This window comes from Myotis myotis, unplaced genomic scaffold (assembly GCF_014108235.1).
Source record: "Myotis myotis isolate mMyoMyo1 unplaced genomic scaffold, mMyoMyo1.p scaffold_m19_p_18, whole genome shotgun sequence".
Classification (NCBI taxonomy): Eukaryota; Metazoa; Chordata; class Mammalia; order Chiroptera; family Vespertilionidae; genus Myotis; species Myotis myotis.
The window spans coordinates 27,932,253-27,952,694 of NW_023416322.1; the positions used below are offsets into that span (position 1 = coordinate 27,932,253).

The 20,442-nt window shown below is 45.1% G+C and overlaps 2 protein-coding genes across 3 annotated transcripts in view; one reads left to right on the forward strand and one right to left on the reverse strand.

Moving 5' to 3' along the window:
• Nucleotides 1-1,157: 1,157 nt before the first annotated feature.
• Nucleotides 1,158-20,262, reverse strand: SYT11 (synaptotagmin 11). 2 transcript variants are annotated; one of them, XM_036344988.1, is made up of 4 exons: nt 19,996-20,262; nt 12,822-13,648; nt 4,891-5,011; nt 1,158-4,440 (listed from the first exon to the last, which is right to left on the reverse strand). In XM_036344988.1, the coding sequence occupies exons 1-4, from the start codon at nt 20,027-20,029 to the stop codon at nt 4,130-4,132; spliced, it is 1,293 nt and encodes a 430-aa protein (XP_036200881.1). In that variant the 5' UTR covers nt 20,030-20,262; the 3' UTR covers nt 1,158-4,129. The 2 variants fall into 2 exon arrangements, with proteins under 2 accessions (XP_036200881.1, XP_036200880.1); XM_036344987.1 differs by having other exon boundaries at nt 4,888-5,011.
• GON4L (gon-4 like) overlaps nt 10,170-20,442 on the forward strand; it is a 61,485-nt gene continuing 51,212 nt past the window's right edge. The window contains exon 1 of the mRNA XM_036344981.1: nt 10,170-10,186. The gene's annotated coding sequence lies outside the window, so the exon portion shown is untranslated. The remainder of the gene's footprint in view (nt 10,187-20,442) is intronic.

The following is a 20,442-nucleotide window of genomic DNA, read 5'->3' on the forward strand; positions in this document are numbered from 1 at the left end:
CAAGTTACTCTTACAATCATTTTGTTATATCTTGTTCCTATTTTTAAAACTATTACGTAGGGGAAAATATTATATACATGCCATGATTGCAATAATAAGATAGTTAAATTGGAAGATATGCCAAAATGATTGATGTTTGTCTGTAGATGGGTACTTTTCCTATTCTATGAACTTATTATTTTACATGTTTTCTATAATGATCCTGAGTGACATTATCAGGGAAAAAATGCACAGGAAATAAGATTGGAAAACAAAACGGTTGTTTAGGTTTTGGAATCGATTGATTTTCCCCCTCTTATTTTTCAATTTTCTTATGTTTATTATATTAGTTTTATAAATTGAAAATGTTTTTTAGTTCCTTCACTGAAACTTCAAAGAGCAGGGACTTCTTCTCCTGCTTCCTTTCTCTCTACCCCAAGCATGTACACAGGGAGGGCCATTAAGAGAAAATATGAAAACTGAATCATTCCAGACTTTAAGGCAGGCTCAGAAATCCACAAAAGCACTTGCAGTGGTCATATCACCCCAGTATATGACTCTTGAGTCTTGCATTAACCTATGTTTTTTCTTTTTCTAAATATTGTTGAAAGTACGTATTTTTTTTTCGTTCAGAGCATTTATCAGTTTGCATTTATACATTTGTTCTTGTGATTATTTGATTAATGTTTGTCCTCTGCTAAGCTTCATAAGAGTAGGACTCTTGCTTATCAATATGCTGTATCCGCAGTATGTGGCATATGGTAGACAATAAGTAAATAGCTGTTGATTAATGAATGAGTGAGTGAACCAACTCAGTCAGTCTAGGCATTGCTTTTGGAATAAATGTTCCCAATTACAAGGGCAGAGTGATTCTCAGCACTCAAAACCAGCATCTCTCCCCCTGGTGGTTATGGTCTTAGAAATTACATTTTGAAGGGAAAGCAAAATGACTAGAAAAAGTACTAGGACAAACAGTAAACCAAGTCACCTATCAAGCGAGAGTCTCTAGGACAGGAGTCTGGAATGTGCATTTTCTCCACAAGTGCCCCAGATGATTCTGAATCAGGTGGCCTGAGGCCCACACTTTGAAAACAGACCCTGGAATATCCTATTAGAATCTGAGTATTCACTTCATTCGTCGTCATCCAGCTTCCAAGAGAACCATGCTGACATCACTGTTTCTATTTAATGGGAATCAGTTTTTATTTTGCACTTGTGTGGTGCATTAACAAATTCAACATACAAGATAGCATTACATATTGTAGGTTAGCGTTACGGCATTATGCAATTTCACACGATTCATGTTAGCGTTTTTAGATTTTTCTTTTTTAATTTGACACATTTATTTTATTCTTGAGTTTCATTTTTACAAGAGAAGACACAAGGTAAAGAAAGACAACCACACTGGAGAAGGATCATGGTGAGGGAAATGTCACTATCATGGCCATAATAAAAGCCTTCCAAGAAAAAGGACTTGCATTATCCCCTCTCCTGAGCAAGCTGCCCCTGTCCCGCAAACCAGTTCTGTCTGTGTTCATACCGAGAGCACTGTTTCTAAGCACGTACCTCTTGGCTGTGCTCCACTGAGAACTGAAAGAAGGAATAACTCATAAAGGGACTTTTGTTATTAAGAGAAACCCTTGTCTTCCCAAAGGAATCAAGATGTCAGCAGAGAAGAACCGACTCTTGGAAAATCCGAAGTGACCATTCCCTAACCTATTCCTGACCATGAGTGCCTTGTGCAAAAAGTAGGATGTGACTCTCTTGTCTTTCAACTGACTCTTAGGAGGAGGCATGCCTCTCCCACCCTCATCAGTTAGCTCTGGGAGGAACAAATGTGAAAGCCCAAGTCAGTTAAGAAACTTTGGGACAGCAAAGTCAAGGGCACGATGGATCAGGCCTGAGGTAGGAGGGAGGAAACCGGTACTTCCTTTTGGCCTTTTTTCTGAGAAAAACACCGAGGCAGCTCTTAGGCTACAGAACTACTGGTTCCTCCCCTGTCACCTCACTACCCACTACTCAGTAGACCCGACGAATTCAAGGAATAAAGCTACAAGGAGATGGGAGAGAGAAAAGTGGGGTGAGGCTGTTTTCCCATTCTTAGGTCAGGAGGAGCTACAGAGGCACACACAGCAGGGCAAAGATCAGACTGTCTCCACCTGTTGCTTTGCATTGTTTCTGGGAAGGAAACAAAAATGGATTGCTCGGCAATTTCTGATCTTTAGACATTAAGGCGATGAAGAAGAATCATTTAAATCTTTTTCCTAATGGGGTTTCAGAATGCTCTCGTTAGATTTACATTAAACTATCTCAAAATGCCATTTTTAGAAAACAAAAATTATTTTCTTCTACGTATGATACAGTATTTACATTCCATGGAGTATAGGACAGAGAGTGGTGGTGTGAACCCAACTGATGGTGAGAGAGTGAGTCAGATTGTAGTGGGTGGGAGCTGACAGGGACAAGAACAGAGAGGGCTTTGTGCCTGCTCAGTACTGCTCCGCCTTGTCAAGAATCAAGGTTAAAACAGACAACAACCAAAGAATTGGGGAGGAGCAGATAGGTTTTAAATCCACAAGAGCTAAGGGAACATCAAAGGCAACATCACCACTCTCCATAGCGACTCAGCTTGTTAACTCCCTTCTCAGAAGTAAGTTAGAAAGTGGTGTTCTTGCATGGAAGTGGACCTTCAATTTTAGCGAATCCCTCAGGCCATGCTTCAAGCTGCTGCTGACTTGAGTTCCTCTTCAGGCTAGCAAAAATATCGACTGCCTATCCAAGCATACTTATTGTCAGTGAAGTCTCTGCCACCATGAGAAGTCTCAACATTAGAGACACGGCTGGACTAGGAGTAAAAAGAGACTTGAATTCTAATCCCAGCAGGATGCTGAGTGCTCTCAACCTCTGTGCCCACTGGCAGGAGGAGGGCTGAGCTCTGTGGTTCCCCTCATCAGTTCCAAGAACCAAGCACTTTGTTTTGAGGGAAAAGATGTCCTGAAAGAATCCAAGTTACCTTTATGACTCAGTCTCACTGCTATTTTTAAGAGTCATTGCTAAAAAATTTAAGGAGAATAATTTTTGAGGCCCTTTGCCTTACAAAGCAAAACTAACCACTAACCACGCCTAAGCTACTTGAGAAGACTAAAGCTTCTTCTCAAGGGTCAGCATTTCTGGAAAAACAAAGGCCAATTTAATTCTTCAAACATCTGATGATTTCTAACCCATCAACCAGAAATAGCTGTCGCTTCCATATCCAGCTGCAAAAGGGAGGTTGCAGCCATCTCATTTCTCCTCTCCTTGTCCTCATACCTGCAAATAGTGTTTGGGATCAGCAGGATGTGTTCACTGGTACTATCCTATAGCTGAAGCTGGAATTTCCAAAGCTCTCATTAGAGACATCATCTTGTTTTGTAAACCCAATGCTGCCTCATGAGTCTCATGTGTCCATGTGCTTCATCACAATTTAATCATAGGCTGCCGTCTACCCCTTCATAGCAGGAGAGCTGACAGCAGAAACGCCCCATCTCTCAAACAGTCTTTCTCCTGAAAACCCGGCCTAATCCAGTCCACCTTTGTTTCTTGGCTTACTACAGACCTCTGACCTGGAGCTCAATAAAAGAGCAGAGATGTCAGAGGTAATAGGAAGAAAAGATGGGGACAATGAAAATATGAGGTTTTACAAGAGCAAAATATTCTTTGCGGAGGTGGGGAGAGTAACTGTTCAGAGAAGCCCAATAAAAAGAGGCCAATTTCAGGTAATCAGCAAATACAGTTCGGCACAAAACACAGTTTTCATGGATTAAAATCTGTAACTTGATATTGGCAGCTAGGCTAATTTCTTCAGTTTGTATTAGACATGCAAGTATAGGTTACATTGTTATATATAAACTTGTAGAGGTCTTTCCCTCTCTCTTTTTCCCCATTAAAAAAAAAAAAAGAATTGCTAGTGCCTTGCCAAGGAGAGAAATCATCATCTCTACGAACTGATCTGCAGCTGTGGTCATGTGGGGTGTTCTTTGTAGGGTTTATTTTGTAAGAAATTTTCTTCTACAACTAAAGTGAGGTTTTGAGTCCGCTTCTCTCTGCCACCTCTTTCCCCACCATGTCCCTGCCCAGCCTGGCCCTGGGGTTGGAGGCGAGGAGCATAGGGTTAGTACTCGCTCAGGCTGTGCCACTTGGCCACAGACTTGCGGGGGCTCTCGCAGACCTCTCGCCAGTGCTCGGCGCCACTGGCTGTGACACTGTGCGCCCCCAGGATCAGCCTCCCCACCACCTCGTTCTTGGTGGTGCGATCAAAGTCGATGACGAGGAACTCAATGCTGATGTCGGGCAGGAGGTCAGTGGGGATGTCATAGATGAAAGACTCATTGAAGACTGGGTTCAAAGTGCACTTCTTCACGTGGGTTTTCTTCTTGGCAATGCGCTTTCTGCCATAGTAGACGTTCACCTTGACATAAGGATCTGGGGCCGCCAAAGAGATAAAACGAAAAAAGGAAGACAGGCCTATGACACAGTCCTCTCCTCTATAATGGTGGTTTCATGCTGGGAAGGGGGGGTTCTGCTGTCCATCTCTTTGGTGGCCACCCCTACGTGGGCTTAGTGACAGCACAATCAACACCTGGAGCAAGGACTCAGCATCTGGCATGGGCTCCTACCAGGGCATCTCACCAAAGGTCAAGGTCCCATTTGCTCACCCATTTGGCTAGGAAAACCTATAACCTAGATATTCCCCAGGAAGAGAAAGGAGACACAGAGAGGAACGCATGTAAAGCGACAGGTATAAGGGGTCCTGACGTGTGTGTGTGTGTGTGTGTGTGTGTGTGTGTGTGTAGGGCGGGTATCTGGGCCTCAGGCAAGAGGAGGGGGTGTCATTCAGACACTTAGAAATAGGTTGGAGTAAATAGCTGCTACCTGAGAGCCCGGTGATATCCATCTTCGGCAAGTGTCTGGCTTTGAGGACCACCACCGTCATTCTCTGTGCCACAGGCTGATACGACAGGGACACCTGGAGTTCCCCTCTGCTAATGCACTTCTGTGAAGAAAAACAGCGCATGAGAATCCTGGCAGGGGAGCCGGGCATGGCACGGAAAGTGTGCCGGGGAGAGGGAAGAGAGGCTGGAGGGGAAGCACAGGGAGGAGAAGGCTGCATGGCAGGTGCCCATCCCCCAAGAAGATGTTACTATCACTGGACAGGGAAGGGGTAAGAGGAGATGTTCTCGTTATAATCCAGACGCTAAGTAAGATCATTTGCATGGAGAGGCAGCACAGCCCCGTTCTTAAGGGCCCAGACTCTGAAGCCAGACTCTGGACCGGATTCAAATGGGCTACTTGTCGTCTGTATGACTTGGGACCACTTACTTGACATCTCTGTAGTACTTCAGTTTCCTCACCTATCAGATGGAGATAAAAATGGCACCTAAAGGCCTGGCCGGGTGGCTCAGTTGGTTAGAGTGTCGTCCTGAGACACCAAGGTTGCGGGTTTGATCCCCAGTCAGGGCACATGCAAGAAGCAACCAATGAGCCCTAACCGGTTTGGCTCAGTGGATAGAGCGTCAGCCTGTGGACTGAAGGGTCCTGGGTTCGATTCCAGTCAAGGGCATGTACCTTGGTTGCGGGCACATCCCCAGTAGGGGGCGTGCAGGGGCGTGCTGATCGATGTTTCTAACTCTCTCTCTCCCTTCCTCTCTGTAAAAAATCAATAAAATATATTTTTTTAAAAAAAAGAAGCAACCAATGAATTCACAACTAAGTGGAACAAGAAAATTTATGTCTCTCTCATCAGTAAATAAAAATTTTTTAGCCGAAACCGGTTTGGCTCAGTGGATAGAGCGTCGGTCTGCGGACTGAAAGGTCCCAGGTTTGATTCCGGTCGAGGGCATGTACCTGGGTTGCAGGCACATCCCCAGTGGGAGATGTGCAGGAGGCAGCTGATCGATGTTTCTAACTATCTCTCTCACTTCCTCTCTGTAAAAAATCAATAAAATATATTTAAAAAAAAATTTTTTTTAAATAGTACCTCATTGAGAGGATTGTTAAAAGGATTAAATAAGTTAAATTTTGTGACACCACGGTGCCCAGAGTACAGTGTGCGCGACAGAAGTGTGTTCTCTCCTATTTCCTCATTTGGTTCTTGTGATAAACATGGACATTGGGAGGCAGGACGTTTGGGTCTGAGCCTTCACTTTGCCGCTTCCGCAGCGCCTGGCCTTGGGCAAGTCCCCGGCCTTCCTGAGCCTGCGCCCCTCCATGCCACCGGGTGAACAGCCGCACCTGCCCCGCCTGCCTCAGTCATGCACTTCGGGGCGTCTTCTCCAGTCGCCGCTCTCTTCCCTGGGCCCACCTCTTTGCCTCCCCATCTGTAACGTGTCTTCTAGGCCTCACTGTGAACTTGGGGAAAACCTCTCGTCCTCCGAGAACATTTTACAGCCCTGGCTCGCTACCCACCGGGTGCTGGGGGCCACAGCTGCCCGGACCCAGCTGCTCCCACGGAGCTCACTAAGCATAGAAGAGACACAGATGGAGTAAGCAGAGAAGGAAGAAGCCTGTCCAGCCGAAACCGGTTTGGCTCAGTGGATAGAGCATCAGCCTGTGGACTGAAAGGTCCCAGGTTCGATTCCAGTCAAGGGCACATCCCCAGTAGGAGATGTGCAGGAGGCGGCTGATCGATGTTTCTAGCTCTCTACCTCTCTCCCTTCCTCTCTGTAAAAAATCAATAAAATATATTTAAAAAAAAAAAAAAAGAAGAAGCCTGTCCAAGCGCTGCTGGGAGACTCAGGGAGGCGCTGCCAGTTGACATCTGGGCTGAGTTACGAAGAGTGAGTAAGAGGCCATGAGACAATGGGCAGAGAGAAGCTCACACCAGGCAGAGTGGCAGGAGTGGCTGGCACCAAGGCACGGGGCCCTGGAAGGGCACACTGTGCTCAGAGGATGGTGAGAGGCGCATGTTCCTGATGTTGGGGTGCCTGGCAGGAACCTGGAGAGGTGGGTGAGGTGAAGGTAAAGAGCAGTGGGGCAGTCTCGCCAAACAGCAGAGTCACCACCGGGCAAGGCGAGGTCTGTAAGTATAGGAGTGACAAAGTTATGATGGTTGTTTTTAGTATTTCATTAAGAATATTATTATTCTAGTGAGAGCTGAAAAATGGAGAAAGACCAAAGTCAGAAAGCTCAGTTAAACGCTGCTGCAATAGGCGAAGGAAGAAATGATGAGGCCTGGAGCCAGGGCTAGAGCAGAGGGGTTGGACAGGGGGGTAAGCTATGTCTCACGGAGAACTGCCAGGATGTTCTAGGTGTGGGTGGCTAATTGGATGTAAATGTAGGGGAGAGGGAAGAGGTGGAGGAATATTTGTTTGTTGGTTTTGTCTTGTTGGAGGACTATTAAGTTTCTAGCTTAGAAAGTGGGGCTGAGACTGAGATAAAACAAAAGGAGGTAGAATTTGAGGAATTTAAGACACAAGTTAAATCTGAGACAAAATCATTCCTCCACTATCAAATCAGTATATATATATATATATGTGTGTGTGTGTGTGTGTGTGTGTGTGTGTGTGTGTATTAACATGTGTATCTTATTATTATTATTTTATCCTTACCCAAGGATATGTTTGTTTGTTTTTTAATCAATTTCAGAGAGTGAGGAAGGGAGAGAAAAACATCAATTGGTTGCCTCCTGTACGTGCCCTGATCAGGGATTGAACCTGCAACCTGGGTATGGGTGCCCTGACTGGGAATCAAACCCGCAACCTTTGGTATATGGCTGATACTCCAACTGATCCACCCAGCCAAGACCTACTATCAAATCTTATTCCTTGTATTATTCATAGTCCCAAAGAAATGTCGCCTATTTCAGGAATTTCTCTTAGATTGAGCAAAAATAGACTATTTTCACTACCAGCCTTACATGTCCATCAAAATGATTCATTGTGCACTTACTAAGTGCCAGGAACTCTGCCAGCAGCTAGGGCTGAAAAAACAGACAATGAAGAGTCCTACCCTCAAGAAGCTATAGGCTAGCCCTAGCCGGTTTGGCTCAGTGGGTAGAGTGTCGGCCTGTGGACTGAAGGGTCCCAGGTTCAATTTCCGCCAAGGGCACATGCCTGGGTTGTAGGCTTGATACCCAGTAGGCAGCTGATCAATGACTCTCATCATTGATGTTTCTATCTCTCTCTCCCTCTCCGTTCCTCTCTGAAATAAATAAAAATATATTTTTTTAAAAAAAGAAGAAGCGCCCTAGCCGGTTTGGCTCAGTGGATAGAGTGTTGGCCTGCAGACTGAAGGATCCCAGGTTCAATTCCAGCCAAGGGCAAATGCCCGGGTTGCGAGCTCGATCCCCAGTAGGGACGTGAAGGAGGCAGCCAATCAATGATTCTCTCTTATCATTGATGTTTCTATCTCTTTCTCCCTCTTCCTTCCTCTCTGAAATCAATAAAGAAATATATTAAAAAAAAAGAAGAAGGAGAGGCTACAAGCTAGTGCTCTGTCTGTCACGTGTGTCTGATACAGGGAAGGACAACAGCAGTAATTTAACCAGCTTATCAATGAAAAACAAGGGGAAAAACCTAATAGTTTATGTTTTCATTATAAGCCTATGTTATCTCAAGGAATAAAATTGTGATAATAAGGAATTCGATTATTTCATGTGGTTTAAAAAATTTCTCAAGACGATGTTTCATACCAGGAGCATATGAAAATGTCTCTCATAGGGCATAGAATATGACTAACTAAAATTTAATTTTGAAACTGAAGTACAAAAGAGAATAGACTTTAAAAAAGATGTGATAGCTTTTCTCTACTAGATTGAAGTCTCCCATTTTTTCCTTGCCCATAACATACATATTGTCTGGTTTCGATGATATCCACAGGAAGTACCCTCAGCCTGTTTAAAATCACAGGCTGGTTGCCCTTGCCAACCAGTATACTTCTGGGCAGCTTCTTTTGGACACAAATCAAAATACAACCAGAGAAGGTAAACTCCTTTTTACTACTATTACCCACAGCCAAATGGCATTAGGAAAGTAATCCCCCGTGAGGAAGAAAATCAAATGCCTTCCAAAACATTTCAGAACTGAGCTATCCAATACAGTAGCCAGTAGCTACATGTGTCTATTGAAATTATAATCCATTAACATATTAGTTCCTCAGTCACAGGATCCATATTTCAAATGGTCAGCAGCCATGTGTGGCTACCATATTGGACAGAGCAGATGGAGAACAGTTCCAGCATCACAGAAAGCCCCAGCAGCCAGAGCTGATCTAGAAAGCAAGAACCTTTGGATTATTTGGGCCATTGCTCTCCTCTGTTTCCACGAATAATGAAACGTTAAGTAGATTTGATATCTATTTCTGGGACCATCTTGAATACTGGTATCTAAATATTAAATATGCAATCTTTCAATATAATTCTAACTTTATATACAGAAGAAGGATAAGTGGGGTTAAAGGGATATTTGATTTAAAAAATAACACAGAATTTTAGCCCTGGCTGGTGTGGCTTAGTTGGTTGAAGCGTTGTCCCATACACCTAAAGGTGGCAGGTTCAATTCCCGGTCAGGTCAGGGCACACACCCAGGTTGCAGGTTCAATCCCTGGTCAGGGGACTTGTGGGAGGCAACTGACCAGCATTTCTCTCTCACGTTGATGTTTCTTCCCCTCCCACCCCCCACCTCTCTCTCAAATTCAATCAATTAAAAAAAACCACCACTAACTACAATATTATAGTTTAGATTTCCTGAATATTTGTTTAAAACTGTTTCCTAAATCATTCATTATAGCAAAATCTCCCTAATCTAAACCTCCATGTCCCTTCCCTAGGTCTTTGAGAAAGTAGACAACTTCTGGTTCCCCTTTTAATATTTTTCTCCCCTAAAATCACTCCTCAAGCAACTGTTTTCCTTCTGGCCGCCCTCACCTTTGTCATTTTACCTGGGCAGACTGCCAGTGCCCATTCAGCTGCCCCTTTGTGATACCCAAGTCTGCAGCCGCAGCACTACCTGAATGCCATTCCATTCTGCTTCAAAGAACAGAGTTTCACGTCCCCTCATTCTCCTCCCCTTCTTTTCCCACCCAATCCCATTCCAAGTAGCATTGCCAATGGCTCTTTTTCAAAGGCTCTTTGTCAAGGGCTGGGAGCGAGCTGTGTTTCCCAGTCCCTTGGCTTAATGAGGCAAAGACCCTGTTGTGCGGCAGACAAGCAGAAGGACAAGGGGGAGAAAGGGTTTTGTCTGTGCCTGACAGAGTTGGGAGGCTCTGCCCGCCCTCAGTGGGAAAGAGGAACAGGAGCATGGGTCCTGAAGCAGACAGACGGACACAGGAACACTTAGGCGGGGGAGAAACCTATTTCCTCTAACTAGCAGAGCCCCTCCCAGGATGATCTGCTAGCCACACATCCACAGTAAACCTTTACTGGGGTGAGCAGTACGAAGGGCCACCTCCACATCAATCACAATCATGGGAAAACAAAAGAAACAAAAACCTTCATGTTCCACCCTCTCCTCCTCCCCAGGACACATACAGAGCAAACTTCTTTATTGTTCCTGGGAAAGGGACATTCCTTTTTCTTTCTCTCTTTTCAGTCCCTTTGGCTAGAATGGATGACCTCTAAGGTCCCCTGTAAATCTGAGATTTTAAGAATCCTTTTGTTAAGTGGCCATTGTCCCAGGTCATCAACACTGGATTGGACAGTGGAAAGGCAGGAAAACAATGACCTGAAGAAATTAGGAGTCTAACAACTCTCTGTTACCCACTCGGTAATTCTCTTTTCCCAGTGTCTCTTTTTTATTCCCCAGCCCTCTCTGCAGTGTCTCCCTTCTCCTTGTGGGGAATTTATTGTGGGAATACAAATGCACATTAATTTCTATCTGAATAAAATACTAGGAAATAGCTGCTTGCCACTAAAAAAATCAAGTCCCAAAGCCCAACTCAGAGATTTTGGGTATTACAGAGTTTATATCATGATCTCCTTTTACTAACCATAAAGAGTTCATTTTTCATGCTTCTTATATCTTTTTGTATGTTCATAAGAACCAAGAGTGCTCTCATAAAGTGATCCTAGTAAACTTCATCATGCAGCCGAGAGAGACTGAGGCCCAGAGATGTTAACCACCTGCCCAGAATAAGGTAATGAAATGGATAGAGTAAAAGTGATGACCAGTCCTGGGCTTCTTCAACCGGACTGCACTGTATAATGGAAAGAAGAAGAGATGAATTCTCTGCTAAAGGCCAGGAAATACAGTTAGTAGTGGGGAGCTATATAGAGAAATGCAATTCTCACCACCACGCAGGAATCTTTGGAGGAAGATAATTGGGCCCCATATTATAAAGGAATGCTTTACACAGACCAAAAAAAAAAAAACAACTCTTTACAGACAGCGTGGAGTCGGCCCGAGCAGCTCTAACTGATGAGCTAAGGGGAGACCCAGAAAGGGCAGACTCTTGGCTATAGTCGGGAGGATTTCGGGCAGGCATTGGAGGCTGCAGTGCTAGGGAATCACCAGGATGAGTGTTTAGCCAGATGAGTAGGGAATGACAGTCATGGCTCGGGTTGGAACACAGCCCTGCCCATAGTTACTGGTTGGGGAGAACACTGTTAGGAAGCCAGGCGGTGGGAAGGCTCTGGTGGGGGGTTGCACAGGCTCTGGGTGTGCTGTGTGGGGCCTCTCCCAGGGAATGTGTTGCTAAGGATTGCAGCCCTGGCTTATCCCTCCCTGAGGGGAGTTAATAAAATAGAAAGAAATTGGGCTCATGCCAAGAGCCCCCCTGGACGTTTAGTAAATGTCCCCTGCCCAGTGTCCTGGATTAAAATTCAGGTCTCACTTCAAAGCCCTTGCTATTAACCACTTATATTTAATCCTGAACAAATAAATGAAACTCTGAGTTAAAATGTCAACAACTTCTTTCAAAGCACCTGCCAATATGGTAATTGCCAAAATTGTTTGTCTTTCCTCCACTAAAGTAAACGCTCCCCCAGGGCACTGATATACCAGGGATATTATCTCATTTGAGCCACCTACTCCTGTACGGAAGGTAATATTAGCTCCATTTTACATTGGGGGAAAAATGCTTAGAAGGGTTTTCTCCCATGTCGCACAGCTGGAAAAGGGTGAGCTGGAACGTGAAGTCAGGCAGTCCAACTCCAGAGCCCGAGGGCTTAACCATAGAACTACATTGCTTCCCCAGTTGTGGAGAAAATGAATGAACTAATGCAGGACAGGTACACATTTCTTGTACCCCTGAAATGACAACTCAAGAGCCAATGCTAGCCCAGTGGGAGAGAAGGCTCTCCCCCCCACTCCCCACTTCTCACACAGAGAGGAGGAATAGAGAGAGAGATATCTGTAGCAAAGGTTTGGGCCTGGCTCAGGGGCTCAGAGGTGAAGCAATTCATTTAATCGCATTTACAAAGTGGTTACTAAAAGACATCCAGACATGATGCTATTTATACCCCTAGGTTTGGGCTGGGAAAGGAAAGCAGAGGGGGAAATTATTGAACCACTTTCAAAGTTTCTCAGCTGTGAGAAATTCGCTAGAGGAAGATCACATATTATTTAGGGGGGAAAATTAGCCCCTACAGCTAAGCAGGCTGGGTGCAGTGTCAGGATACCAGCTACTACGTGGAATTTCAGAAGCTACCTGTCCCTCTCTCCCCAGGAAGCTGCTTCCTACAGGAGACCTTACCTGCCAGGCCCTCTGTCTTACTCTGACCACGGCTTATTCTTGGTAGGTGAGAGCTTCCGCCCCACAGTCCCTCTTTGCCACCCATTTCATCCCCTCCCCCTCCCCCTTCCATTTGTCCCCTAAGATCTTGTCTCCCCCAACCTACCATCCCTCCCCCCCACACACTTCCTCCTCACCTGGATGTTCCTTTTGATGATGTCCCTAGTCAGCTGTACCTTGCCTGTGCTGGGGTCCACCCCAGCCAGCGGCACCATGACCTCCCCAATGACGTCGTCCCGAGAGAAGCGGTCAAAGCTGAGCACTAGGAAGTGCAGCACCAGGTCCTGGAGCTGGCTGTAGGGGATGCCGTAGAAGGTGAAGGTCTCGTCAAACACAGGGTCCAGGGTCTTCCGCAGCACTCTGGTCTTCACCCGGTGCCGCTTGTCGGGAAGGATGGTCATTTTGATGTAGGGGTCAGAGCCCTGGGTCTGGTCATCCATCACGGGCAGCCCATGGGCCTCCTGGATCGTCACCACCAGGGCTTTTTTGGGGAAGTTATAGTCCACTGAGAAGGTGAGGGACCCCAGCATGACGTCCTCCTCTGGAGACGATGGAGAACTCGTTTTGCTCTCCCCGGGGGTTAGGCTTGCAATGGGGCTCCTCAGCTCTTCCCCATAGTCCACTTTGATGGGTAATTGGCCGAGACAAGATCCAGAGCTGGGTGGCCTGGGACCCTTGTCTCGGCCCAGCAGGCCAGCCTCTGCTGCATCCACCAACAGGTTCCCGTGGCCACCTTCCCTCCCAGGGCCATCTTTGTCTCTTCGCACTTTGATAATTTTCTTTTTGTTGCTGAGGGTCTCTGGGTAGATGCTGATGCCTTTGAGCATATGAATAAACTTGTACGGTGGGTTCTTGTGCTTCTTCTCTGTCTGCTGGTGGCAGCATGTCCAGACAAACACGGTCACCGAGACACACACCACCAGTACAGAGGCCCCGATAAGGCCTGCCACCACCGGTGACATATCTGAAGGTGGAGAACAGAGATGCGTTAAGGCAGGTGGACCTCAACCCCCTTCCGGAGCTCTCCTCCTTGGTGCCTCTGCTGGAGCCAAGTTCATCCCAACCGAGCCTCCAACACAAAATTTGCTCATCTGGGCTCATGAACTTATCCCCTCCTTTAGCAATGCCCTCATCCATCCACTCAACCAAGCCACGGCTCTTCCTTTCCACCAAACCTGAGTGAAATATTTACCTTCTCCAGAAAGACTTCCCTGAAGTGCCCACCCAACTCCCTGTTATTGTCTTGGCCTTCCCTTAGCACTTAGGAACTTGGTTTGCTAATCACGATTGGTTTCACATAAACTGCCCTGTAGGTCTGGTAAGGTCACCTTTTTACATTCACCTCAACTGTTACACAAGGGCACGAGGTGTGTCTGGGTTCAGGAGGGTATTCCACTGCATCTCGGACAGGGTTTGCAAACAGTGGGACTGAGTTGACTTACTGGCTTGTAGGGTGAAAGGATGTGGGGTTGACTTCAGATCATTTTAGTAGGTTGCTCAAGGGTAGCAAAAGTGGGTGGGTGGTAATAAGAACAGTGAGTCTAAGTACTTTTTAAAATCTTCACCCGAGGTAATTTTCCCATTAATTTTTAGAGAGAGTGGAAGGGAATGAGGGAGGGTGAGAGAGAGAGAAACATCGATGTGAGAGAGACACATTAATTGATTGCATCCTGCAGGTGCCCTGACTGGGGCAGGATTGAACCCGCAACCCAGGTACCTACCCTTGATAGGGAATCGAACCTGAGACCCTTTGGAACCCAGGCTGATGCTCTAACCACTGAGCAAACCAGCCAGGGGGGGTTTTAAGTACTTTTAAAATATGTTCTAAATTTCAGCTCCTAGGTATTTACAAATAGAAGAATTTTAGAAAGAGAAAAAGAGAGACTGTGGAAAAGTCAGATCTTTGCTCAAATGTCACCTTCTTAGTAAGATCTTCCCTGACCACCCCATTTAAAAGTGCAACCTTCTCCATCCCAAAGACCCACACTTCTTAGCCCTGCTTAATTTTCTCCATGTGTCTGCTCTTTCTTTGTCTTTCTCTCTCTCTCTCATACACACTCACATACACAAGAATATATATAGACACACATATAAATTTACTGTTTATTATCTATTTTCACTAGAATATAAGTTTCATGAAGACAGGGATTTTGTTTGTTTTGTTTATTTCTATATCCCCAGCACTAAAGACACTTAATATATATATTTATTGAATAAACAAGTAACTAAAGAGAAACAGATTTTTTCCTTCCCTTCCTCTAGTCTTATCTGTCTTTTCCCCACACAAGTTCGCCCCTGTCTTAGATAATTAGGTTTGGGGTTATTTCCCCTTTAAGTTCACTGAAGCCAATTGGTCTGGATACAGCCTCTAGTTCTCTACATTACTTGACTTGCTTACTTTTTTTTTTTTTTTCAATTACATTTTACATTCAATATTATTTTGTATTAATTTCAGGTGTACAGCGTAGTGGTCCGACAATCATATATTTTACAAAGTGTTCCCCCCGATATTTCCAGTACCCAAATAGATATTACCATAAATGGATATTACAAAATTATTGACTATATTTCCTATGCTGTCCTTTACATCCCCATTACTATTTTTGTAACTACCCATACATTACTTTTTTAATGTTTTGCATATAGACACTTATATATTCTATTGCATTTTAATAACATGTAATGTATATGTGTATACACACACACAAATTATAATCCTCTGTGGTAATCACAAATATTGAAACCCATTGTGCCATAATATGTTCCCTTGAACTTGAAATGTAATTATATAATTTTTTTTCAATAGAAGCAGAAACATAAACCCTACATTACTTTTTTAAGGAAAGATTTGGACAGGGAGAAATCAGAAAATAAGTGTGACTCCAGAATATTCCAGATTCTTCCTGGAACATCCTTTCACCAGGTCTGCCCGGCTCTCTGCCTCTCACTGCAGACCTCTGTGCAAACTTCGTGTTATCAGAGAAGCATTTGCTGACTGCCCCGAGTGAGATAATATCCCTATTACCTGCTTTATTTTTTCTTCATAGTAGTTCTTACGCCCAACAATTTCTGTTTTTCCTCACCGGATAAACTTAATAAGAATACTGAATTTCTGTCTGTTCACTGTTATATCCCCAGGTCCCAGAACCATGTGGCACCTAGGAAGTGTTCAGTGAACAAATGAGTTCGTAAATTCAAAACAGCCTCCACAGATCGGAAAAAGAGGGTGAGGTCAATATGATGACATATCTCAAGGAAAATTTAAAATTCTATTTGGTTTTTAAAACCTGTCAATAAGCAACGGGAGACCTTACTTGACAAGTCTGAGCAAAAATCACTTAGCACTTTAGGTGACCACAAGCTTGGAGTATAATTAGGCTAGAGCCGATTTATACTTTGAATATGATGTCTGGATCACAGGAGGGTAGTATAATTTCATCTGCACTGGTCACAACGCATATGGAGTGTTCTGTCTACTGTCTAGCACTGACAGGAATAAACACTGCTTTTTTTTTGGTTGTGCACTTTTTATGTCCCTGCCAGGCATTGAGCTAGAGCTTCCTCTCTTTGAATCAAAGGACTCATTAAGTAGGAACTATTAATATACTCGCTTTACAATGGAGAAACCTGGGGGCTCAAATATGCCCCAGGCCAAGTAATGGCAAATGGTAGTGATGGGATTTAAATACTGGTTTGCCTGACACCAAAGTGTCTCTACATTATAGATAATCAAGATGGTGAAAGATCTGGGAACCACATCCAATGAAGAAAAATGGAAGGAACTGAAGGAGCTGAGAGGTCTAGGAATAATAACTGTCTTCAATTATTTAAGATGCTGTGATGGAAGAAGGTGTGATTTGATTTAACTTTGGAAGGCAGGCCCAGCACCAGCACGTACAGGCTGCAGGAAGACAGATCTGACTCAATGAAAAGAGTCAAATTATTATTTCAACTGCCTCACAATAGCCCAGATTGCTTCATAAAGCAGTGAATCTATAATTGAAAACTTTCAGAGGTTGAATCACCACTGGTTAGGGATATTCTAAAAGGTATTTCTTCAATGGAGATTGTGCTAAATATCTTCAATGTTTTTTCTACTTCAGACATTCCATGGTTTCATGAAAGCTGGGACCAGGTAAGAAAAGAAGGGGTTAGTCCTGGCCGAGTAGCTCAGTTGGTTAGAGTTCGTCCTGATACACCAAGGTTTTGAGTTTAATCCCTGGTCAGGGCACATACAAGAAGCAATCAATGAATGCATAAATAAATGGGACAACCAATCAATGTTCCTCTCTCTAAAATCAATAAAAATAAAAAAAAATTGTTAAAGAAAAGGAGGAGTTACATTCTAAAATAATATAGTTAAGGAATAAAGCCATTAACAAAATAAATCAAGGTGACCATGTCCATACCAAATAATAACAGTGTTTATTCACAGAGCATTAAGTGAAATAAGAGTTATTATGGAAAGAGTTTTCACAAAATGGGACAGCCTTGGTGTTCAGCTCATTGAGAGCAAGCAGAAATGACATCCTGTTCATCTCTGAATCCCTGAGTCTCTTGCATCTAACACAAGGTCAGTAAATATTTATTTGAACAATTGATTGGTTTCAATTGTCAATCAAAATGGCACAAACTAAAAGAAAATGGCTCTCTATTCACCAATAAGGGACTTTCCTGAAAATTGCTTGCTAGTGATTAGTGAAACTGAACATTGTCTCTGTAAGGGGAAAGCAGGGAACTACCGAGACAGGTGTATTTTTGAGAATGATTTGAAAGAGAGACCTAAAGGCCATGTTGGGAGACATTGGAGTGATCCTTTTGGCTCTACCTTAAATTTACTCTGTGATCCCAAGGGAACCCACTGTTGCTTCCCATGCCTTGGCTTTACTGCTAGAAAATGCAGGTGGTGTGGGTAAGAAAGAAGATGAAGGATTCTTATCTTTCAGAAGGACAGAGAAGGAAAAGAAGAGAAACAGATCAATCCATTTATAAATCACCTACGTGCTTTTCTCCACCTTATTTCCCACCTTTGCCCTACTTTTTTCTTAATTGTTAACCTCTGCCTCTCCTTCCCACACTCAAGGCAGTTAATTAGGAAAATCGGGGATGTTGAGACTCAGAACCCTCTGTCTTGCTTTAGTCAAAAGGTTGGTGGGAAAAGGAAGTTGGAACTGATATCTGAAGTGAGTGCTTAAAGTAGTTGTAAATTGCAGTGACCTATGCCTCTTGCTCCTTTTGTACTCTCAGGTCGTGGATAATTGAGCGTTGGCTTGGTGTATCTCCCAAGGGCTAAGGCATTGGAAATGAAGTACTCTAGGAGACATGAAAAAGTCAGAAGTAACAGCTCTTGTGTAGGAAACCCTCTGCAAGGGTTGAAAGGCCTGTGAGACACATCTGGGCTATGCCCAATTCTGTGAGTCCCTGACCAGACCTGCTTACTGACTTCCTTTACTAAACCAGCTTTTCCCTGTCAAATAGACCAGTGTGATACTGACATGAGAACAAACTTTGGCATCAACTGGACATTGGCACTACCCTCACTATTTTGTGTAACTTTTATTTATTTTAGCTCCCTGAGCCTCAGTTTCCTCAACTGGAAAAAGTATATATAATAATTCCTACATCAGAGGATATTTGTAAGGATTAAATAAAATGTAGTATGTAAAAGGCTGATAAAATTTATTTTCTCTTTTCCACTAATATTCCTTCTAAAGGAAATCACACCATCTCACTTTCGAAGGAATTGGGAAATGCAATTAGAAAAAAAAGAACATTTTGAAAAGAAGGCATAAGAAGAAAAAGAAAGAGCAGAAAGAAAATCATAGGGTGCTCATGCAATCTCCAAAGAGACTTCTATTTTAGAAATTTAGGACTCAAAGAATAGCAATGCAGAAGGTGAAGTGGAAGACAAAAACATCAAGGTTTAGCCTTCAGAATCAGTGGGAGCAAGTAGTAATTGGGTGTGATCTGTTGTCTAGATACTTTCCCTGATGTGATGTCTTCTGGATATCGAGAGAATGGAGCACATTGGGTTTTGCTCATTTCCATAAACCTCTCACTGGAGAGTGAGAAAAGCCACTTCCATGTTGGATTGTGGACCCACCCAAACGCTGGATGCTCAAAACTTCTGGATTGTCTGAGGGTTAGGATCTCTTAAGGGACATGAAGGAACCCTTGGCTGACAGCACTCTCACTGGCTGCTACCATCCAAACTGGGGTTAAGTAGAATTGAGGGAGACGCAGGGCAATTCTTTTTTTATTTTTGCACCAGGAAAACAGCACAGGTAGTTTGTTACCCTAGCATATTTTGGAGGAATTCCCTAGGAGGAAAAACTTGTTTCTCGAGCTTTTATTTCCCATTTTTCCTATTTTCCACTCCACTCTCTGCTCCAAGGAATGTAACAGATCTTGGAGCCGCGCCGAGATGACGTAATGCTTTCTCTGGTACACAAAGCGGCCTCCCCCGGGCTGGGCCTCTCACGCCCCTCCCCCTCCGGCCTGGGTCGGGCCCCCACCAGCTCCAGCACTAGCGCGGGTGAGTCCCCCGATTTGAAAAGCCAGCCCAGAGAATGGGGAACAAAAGGCCTGGGAGGAAGCGCCTGGGCACTGCCAGGAGGCCCAGAAATAGACATCACGTCATCCCCTAGCCCAGCAGCACCAAGCGCCATTTGGTAGCATCAGAAGGATCCCACCATTACGATGCAGAATAGAACTTGTAGGGCTCACGGTTCCCCTCGGCCTCAGCATCCAGCTGACCGGCTTAAGGAGTGGCTTCCTTTTAACTCCCCACCCCCGCACCTCTCTCCCTAGAGGCCGCTGCCTCCCCTGGCTGCCAGCCACACAGCCCACAGTCTCCAAACTGCCATCTTGATGCCCCATCCCCCTTGCCATCTCCCTCCCCCGCAGCCTGAGGACTAGGATGGGGAGGAAGGGGCACCGCCCTGCGTGCCCCAAGGGGGAGGGCTCGGCCTACTCCACCTCTCCTCCCCCAGAAGGAGGGGTTCGCATCCTCTGCAAACTCTGTTTCTCACCTCCAGCAGTGCTGACGGTGCACCAGACGAGGTTTTAGCATCCTGGACCTTCCCTCCACCCCCCACCAGCCTCCATGTCTCTAGCCTTCCCAGCCTCTGCAGCCCATAGTTTAAGTTCAGGCTCCGTCCACTGCCCACGACCCACTTCCACAGGCCCGATTCTAGCGGGGCTGGCACTTGAAGACCCCGGTCTGGGCTCCGTTCCTTGTGCAGCCGCTGGGTTCCCCTAGCTGACAACTCTTTCGATTGCCGCAGGCTTAGTTGGACCGACTGTACTTACCAAAGCCAGGTCGGATATTGGTGATTTCGGCCATGTCGTAATCAGAGGCTCTTGCTGTAAAGGCTGTTGCAATGGTCAGACAACTCTGAGAACCCTGGATCAGAACCGAGGCCGCCGCTGTACAGCGCTAGGTCAGGGGAGCGGGGAGGTATCTGGCGGGTGCCCCCTGTGATGGTCTGGTCCCCGGTTGCCAGCTGCGGTCGCCTCTTCAGATGCTCCAGGGATGCTCTGAGCTAAGGATGCAGGTGCAGCCAGACTGGTCCTGATGCGAGGGAGGCCCCGCCTTCTTCCGAGCGGTCCTCGGCAGAAGACTCCGCCTCTGTCCGAAAAGTTCCGGAAGGCAGGACCCGCCCCTTTCCGGAAGATCTCTGGGAGGGGACCCCATCACCGGGATTTCCTGAGAATAAGACCGCGCCCACTGACGGGCTGTTGGTCTAAAGGAGAAAA